The sequence below is a fragment of the Salmo trutta genome, unplaced genomic scaffold (assembly GCF_901001165.1).
Source record: "Salmo trutta unplaced genomic scaffold, fSalTru1.1, whole genome shotgun sequence".
Classification (NCBI taxonomy): Eukaryota; Metazoa; Chordata; class Actinopteri; order Salmoniformes; family Salmonidae; genus Salmo; species Salmo trutta.
The window spans coordinates 42,028-49,527 of record NW_021823157.1 but is presented as its reverse complement, the minus strand read 5'-3'; the positions used below and the strand labels follow the sequence as shown (position 1 = coordinate 49,527).

The window sequence follows — 7,500 nt, the reverse complement described above, 5'->3', positions numbered from 1 at the left end:
GGCTGTGTTATTAACAGAATGTTGTTACCAGGGCTGTGTTATTTATAGAATGTTGTTACCAGGGCTGTGTTATTAACAGAATGTTGTTACCAGGGCTGTGTTATTAACAGAATGTTGTTACCAGGGCTGTGTTATTTATAGAATGTTGTTACCAGGGCTGTGTTATTAACAGAATGTTGTTACCAGGGCTGTGTTATTAACAGAATGTTGTTACCAGGGCTGTGTTATTAACAGAATGTTGTTACCAGGGCTGTGTTATTAACAGAATGTTGTTAAAAGGGCTGTGTTATTAACAGAATGTTGTTACCAGGGCTGTGTTATTAACAGAATGTTGTTATCAAAGCTGTGTTATTAATAGAATGTTGTTACCAGGGCTGTGTTATTATAGAATGTTGTTACCAGGGCTGTGTTATTAACAGAATGTTGTTACCAGGGCTGTGTTATTAACACAATGTTGTTACCAGGGCTGTGTTATTATAGAATGTTGTTACCAGGGCTGTGTTATTAACAGAATGTTGTTACCAGGGCTGTGTTATTAACAGAATGTTGTTACCAGGGCTGTGTTATTAACAGAATGTTGTTACCAGGGCTGTGTTATTATAGAATGTTGTTACCAGGGCTGTGTTATTATAGAATGTTGTTACCAGGGCTGTGTTATTAACAGAATGTTGTTACCAGGGCTGTGTTATTAACAGAATGTTGTTACCAGGGCTGTGTTATTAACAGAATGTTGTTACCAGGGCTGTGTTATTAACAGAATGTTGTTACCAGGGCTGTGTTATTAATAGAATGTTGTTACCAGGGCTGTGTTATTACAGAATGTTGTTACCAGGGCTGTGTTATTAACAGAATGTTGTTACCAGGGCTGTGTTATTAACAGAATGTTGTTACCAGGGCTGTGTTATTAACAGAATGTTGTTACCAGGGCTGTGTAATTAACAGAATGTTGTTACCAGGGCTGTGTTATTAACAGAATGTTGTTACCAGGGCTGTGTTATTAATAGAATGTTGTTACCAGGGCTGTGTTATTAACAGAATGTTGTTACCAGGGCTGTGTTATTAACAGAATGTTGTTACCAGGGCTGTGTTATTAACAGAATGTTGTTACCAGGGCTGTGTTATTAACAGAATGTTGTTAAAAGGGCTGTGTTATTAACAGAATGTTGTTACCAGGGCTATGTTATTAACAGAATGTTGTTACCAGGGCTATGTTATTATAGAATGTTGTTACCAGGGCTGTGTTATTAACAGAATGTTGTTACCAGGGCTGTGTTATTATAGAATGTTGTTACCAGGGCTGTGTTATTAATAGAATGTTGTTACCAGGGCTGTGTTATTAACAGAATGTTGTTACCAGGGCTGTGTTATTATAGAATGTTATTACCAGGGCTGTGTTATTAACAGAATGTTGTTACCAGGGCTGTGTTATCAACAGAATGTTGTTACCAGGGCTGTGTTATTAAGAGAATGTTGTTACCAGGGCTGTGTTATTAACAGAATGTTGTTACCAGGGCTGTGTTATTATAGAATGTTGTTACCAGGGCTGTGTTATTAACAGAATGTTGTTACCAGGGCTGTGTTATTATAGAATGTTGTTACCAGGGCTGTGTTATTATAGAATGTTGTTACCAGGGCTGTGCTATTAATAGAATGTTGTTACCAGGGCTGTGTTATTAACAGAATGTTGTTACCAGGGCTGTGTTATTATAGAATGTTGTTACCAGGGCTGTGTTATTAACAGAATGTTGTTACCAGGGCTATGTTATTAACAGAATGTTGTTACCAGGGCTGTGTTATTAACAGAATGTTGTTACCAGGGCTGTGTTATTAACAGAATGTTGTTACCAGGGCTGTGTTATTAACAGAATGTTGTTACCAGGGCTGTGTTATTAACAGAATGTTGTTACCAGGGCTGTTGTTATTAATAGAATGTTGTTACCAGGGCTGTGTTATTATAGAATATTGTTACCAGGGCTGTGTTATTAATAGAATGTTGTTACCAGGGCTGTGTTATTAACAGAATGTTGTTACCAGGGCTGTGTTATTAACAGAATGTTGTTACCAGGGCTGTGTTATTAACAGAATGTTGTTACCAGGGCTGTGTTATTAACAGAATGTTGTTACCAGGGCTGTGTTATTAACAGAATGTTGTTACCAGGGCTGTGTTATTAACAGAATGTTGTTACCGGGGCTGTGTTATTAACAGAATGTTGTTACCAGGGCTGTGTTATTAACAGAATGTTGTTACCAGGGCTGTGTTATTAACAGAATGTTGTTACCAGGGCTGTGTTATTATAGAATGTTGTTACCAGGGCTGTGTTATTAACAGAATGTTGTTACCAGGGCTGTGTTATTAACAGAGTGTTGTTACCCCAAGTAGTCGACTGGTCGATTGTTTGGTCAATCGGCTGTTGGCCGACCGAGATTTTTGTTAGTTGAGCAGCAGATAATATATATATATATATACTATACTATATCTCAGTGAACTAATCCATTGCGGAGGCCTTGACTAAAAGCTAATTTATGCTTGATCCATAAATGTGGTCGGAGGCTCCATATGGACGGTGCTGCATCGCCGTTCGCCTCCACAAACGTCGTAACAATGCACTGACATGATTGGTCGACGGTAGGTAGGTAGGTTGGGGGGGTGGGGCGGTAAATCCTGATCTAAACACAAACTCACTTCCTTGACAACTTCCTTGACAACAGCTCTGCACTGCTCGGTGAAGCGCGAGGAGGATGAATGGCGTGATTTCTGCAGAGGCCGTATCATCTTAAATCATTTTTTTGGGTGCTGGTACTGTTTATATTTAGATGTAGGAGCTACACAATACTTTTGAGATAATATTCTGTAAGAGGAAGAGGGAGGAAGAGGAGCTCAAGCAGGAGATAATTTGAGGTGCCGGTACTCATGTAACGGTCGTCGTATGTAGTAGACCAAGGCGCAGATAACCCCTTTACTGGTCAGGACGTGGCAGGGGGTGTTTGATTTATGTGGCAGCTCAGCTCCTGGCCAAGTCAAGCACTGCTTCTTATCCACTTTGAGCAAAGAACCAACAGCTGTTTCAGGAAACTCTAAAAACCCAGAATATTTTATACAATGTTATAAATTTGCTTGGCCGGACTCAAGTTAATATTTTATACGATGTGTCCAGTTCGTTGCAGACAGGCCATATGTAGCCAATGTGATTTATAGGATTTATATGTATTTTTTTAATCAGGATTTTTTTCCACCTGCAGGTTGCAATGTTTTTATTGGTTGTCTTTATGTAGGCTATTTATTTATTTTTTTAACCATATTTGGCAATAGAAGTTACTTTTTAGGTTTGTATCATTTTCATTTCGATTTGGATAGAATTTTGATTTACAACATGACAATGACATTTTGAGATATGAACACGTTATTATAAATGAAATGAAACTTGTCCACGTGCAACCGATGTGAAATGGCTAGCTAGTTAGCGGTGGTGCGCGCTAATAGCGTTTCAATCAGTGACGTCACTCGCTCTGAGACTTGACGTAGGGTTTCCCCTTGCGTTGCAAGGGCCGTGGCTTTTGTGGCGCGATGGGTAACGATGCTTCGGTGGGTGTCAGTTGTTGATGTGTGCAGAGGGTCCCTGTTTCGAGCCCAGGTTGGGGTGAAGAGAGGGACGGAACCTACACTGTTACACACAGAAATGTGCAAAATCCATAACTTGCATACAGATAGGTAGAAATGATCAGATAAATGGTAATTCAACATGAGGAAAGGTTGCCTTCTCCTGGTGTAGCTTATTACGGGAAACTTCAGGAGGGTAACGGCAGAATCTGCAAAAGCCAGCAGGAACAGGAAGAGAATAGTTGGGTCAGGTTAAGTTTTTTTTTTTTTTCTTCATTTTTTTCCCCTTCTGGTTATCTAGATCTCTGGCTCCCTCTTGAGTCATTTGTGTGTTATTTCATCAAACATTAAGTTTAAAGCATCAGACAAGCTCAATGCATATAGTTTATTTTATTAAAGCACATAGGGTGTGTCTATGAATGGAAAAATAGACGTTTTAAAAATGTCGACCAATCGATTGGTCGAAAGAACAGAAGACTTTCGGTCGACCAAGATTATTTTTTTTTTTAATCGGGGACAGCCCTAGTTGTTACCCACTGTCAGTAGCTAAAACATAGACTACGGATTATTAAAATGTTAGTAAAGTGTAGTAGTAGTAACTCACTCAGTGACTGTCTTGGAGGACTTCTCTCTCTTGAAGGCCAGTTGGTATTTCAGGCTCTCCACTTCCTTCTTCATCTGGGGTAGATCCATCTCATCCATGACTGCTGATTGGCTGGGGGAGGTTACCCTGGCAACCTGGGGGTAGTAAGTAAGTCAAGTTAGTATTCTGAACCAGAACTACAGGTGTAGTAGACCTCACAGTGAAATGCTGAATACAACAGGTGTAGTAGACCTCACAGTGAAATGCTGAATACAACAGGTGTAGTAGACCTCACAGTGAAATGCTGAATACAACAGGTGTACTAGAACTCACAGTGAAATGCTGAATACAACAGGTGTAGACCTTACAGTGAAATGCTGAATACAACAGGTGTAGACCTTACAGTGAAATGCTGAATACAACAGGTGTAGTAGACCTCACAGTGAAATGCTGAATACAACAGGTGTAGTAGACCTTACAGTGAAATGCTGAATACAACAGGTGTAGACCTTACAGTGAAATGCTGAATACAACAGGTGTAGTAGACCTCACAGTGAAATGCTGAATACAACAGGTGTAGTAGACCTCACAGTGAAATGCTGAATACAACAGGTGTAGTAGACCTTACAGTGAAATGCTGAATACAACAGGTGTAGTAGACCTCACAGTGAAATGCTGAATACAACAGGTGTAGTAGACCTTACAGTGAAATGCTGAATACAACAGGTGTAGTAGACCTTACAATGAAATGCTGAATACAACAGGTGTAGTAGACCTCACAGTGAAATGCTGAATACAACAGGTGTAGAACTTACAGTGAAATGCTGAATACAACAGGTGTAGTAGACCTCACAGTGAAATGCTGAATACAACAGGTGTAGACCTCACAGTGAAAAGCTTACTTACGAGCCCCTAACCAACAATGCAGTTAAAAAATATATAAAAAATACTAATGAGAATAATAAATACAAAGTAACAAGTAATTAAAGAGCAGCAATAAAATAACAATAGTGAGACTATATACAGGGGGTACCGGTACAGAGTCAATGTGGAGGCTATATACAGGGGGTACCGGTACAGTGTCAATGTGGAGGCTATATACAGGGTATTACGGTACAGAGTCAATGTGGAGGCTATATACAGGGTATTACGGTACAGAGTCAATGTGGAGGTTATATACAGGGTATTACGGTACAGAGTCAATGTGGAGACTATATACAGGGGGTACCGGTACAGAGTCAATGTGGAGGCTATATACAGGGGGTACCGGTACAGAGTCAATGTGGAGGCTATATACAGGGGGGTACCGGTACAGAGTCAATGTGGAGACTATATACAGGGGGTATTACGGTACAGAGTCAATGTGGAGGCTATATACAGGGTATTACGGTACAGAGTCAATGTGGAGACTATATACAGGGTATTACGGTACAGAGTCAATGTGGAGGCTATATACAGGGTATTACGGTACAGAGTCAATGTGGAGGCTATATACAGGGTGTTACGGTACAGAGTCAATGTGGAGGCTATATACAGGGGGTACCAGTACAGAGTCAATGTGGAGGCTATATACAGGGGGTACCGGGACATTCAATGTGCGGGGGCAGCGGTTAGTCGAGGTACTATGTACATGTAGGTAGAGTTATTAAAGTGACTATGCATGCATGATAACAACAGAGAGTAGCAGCGGTGTAAAAGTGGGGGGGCAATGCAACTAGTCTGGTTAGCCATTTGATTAGATGTTCAGGAGTCTTATGGCTTGGGGGTAGAAGCTGTTTAGAAGCCTCTTGGACCTAGACTTGGCGCTCCAGTACCGCTTGCCGTGCGTTAGCAGAGAGAACAGTCTATGACTGGGGTGGCTGAAGTCCTTGACAATTCTTAGGGCCTTCCTCAGTGATGCAACCAGTCAGGATGCTCTCGATGGTGCAGCTGTAGAACATTTTGAAGATCTGAGGACCCATGCCAAATCTTTTCAGTCTCCTGAGGGGGAAAAGGTTTTGTCGTGCCCTTTTCACGACTGTCTTGGTGTGTTTGGACCATGTTAGTTTGTTGGTGATGTGGACATCAATGAACTTGAAGCTCTCAACCTGCTCCACTGCAGCCCCGTCGATGAGAATGGGGGCGTTCATTGCTCGGTGCTCCTTTTCCTGTAGTCCACAATCATCTCCTTTGTCTTGATCACGTTGAGGGAGAGGTTGTTGTCCTGGCACCACACGGCCAGGTCTCTGGCCTCCTCCCTATAGGCTGTCTCATCGTTGTCGATGATCAGGCCTACCACTGTTGTGTCATCTGCAAATTTAATGATGGTGTTGGATTCTTTCCTGGCCGTGCAGTCATGAGTGAACAGGGAGTACAGGAGGGGACTGAGCACGCACCCCTGAGGGGCCCCAGTGTTGAGGGTCAGCGTGGCAGATATGTTGTTACCTACCCTTAGCACCTGGGGGCGGCCCGTCAGGAAGTCCAGGATCCAGTTGCAGAGGGAGGTGTTTAGTCCCAGGGTCCTTAGCTTAGTGATGAGCTTTGGATGGGGACTATGGTGTTGAACGCTGAGCTGTAGTCAATGAACAGCATTCTCTCACATAGGTGTTCCTTTTGTCCAGGTGTGAAAGGGCAGTGTGGAGTGGCAATAGAGATTGCATCATCTGTGGATCTGTTAGGGCGGTATGCAAATTGGAGTAGGTCTAGGGTTTCTGGGATAATGGTGTTAATGTGAGCCATGACCAGCCTTTCAAAGCACTTCATGGCTACAGATGTGAGTGCTACGGGTCTGTAGTCATTTAGGCAGGTTACCTTAGTGTTCTGGGGCACAGGGATTATAGTGGTCTGCTTAACTTCTATGGGCTCGGTGGGACGTGACCGTCCCACCTGCGGGACACACTATTCAACAGCCAGTGAAATAGCATGGCGCAAAATACAAAACAGCAAAAATCTCATAATTTCATTTTCTCAAACAATCAACTATTTGACACCATTTTAAAGATAAACTTCTCGTTAATCTAACCACATTGTCCGATTTCAAAAAGGCTTTACGGTGAAAGCATAAAATTAGCTTATGTTAGGACATAAACTTCACAAGAAAAACCACACAGCCAAGCAAGGACATGCATCACAAAAACCAAAAATACATCTAAAATGAATCACTAACCTTTGATGATTATATCCAAAAACAGCATTTTACATTGGCGCGGGATGTTCAGAAAATATTTTGCCTACAAAACTGCCGGTGAATGTGCACAACAATTTACAAAAATACTCATCATAAACGTTGATAAAATATTAAACTGTTATTCAAAGAATTATAGATAACCTTCTCCTTATT

At 41.5% G+C, this 7,500-nt stretch overlaps 1 protein-coding gene across 1 annotated transcript in view; it reads right to left on the bottom strand.

Annotated features, from left to right (window-relative positions):
• gng13b (guanine nucleotide binding protein (G protein), gamma 13b) overlaps window positions 1–7,500 on the bottom strand; it is a 23,169-nt gene that overhangs the window by 2,085 nt on the left and 13,584 nt on the right. Inside the window, exon 2 of the mRNA XM_029748102.1 lies at window positions 4,203–4,336. Within this exon, the coding sequence (XP_029603962.1) occupies window positions 4,203–4,300 (98 nt within the window). The 5' untranslated portion in view covers window positions 4,301–4,336. The remainder of the gene's footprint in view (window positions 1–4,202; window positions 4,337–7,500) is intronic.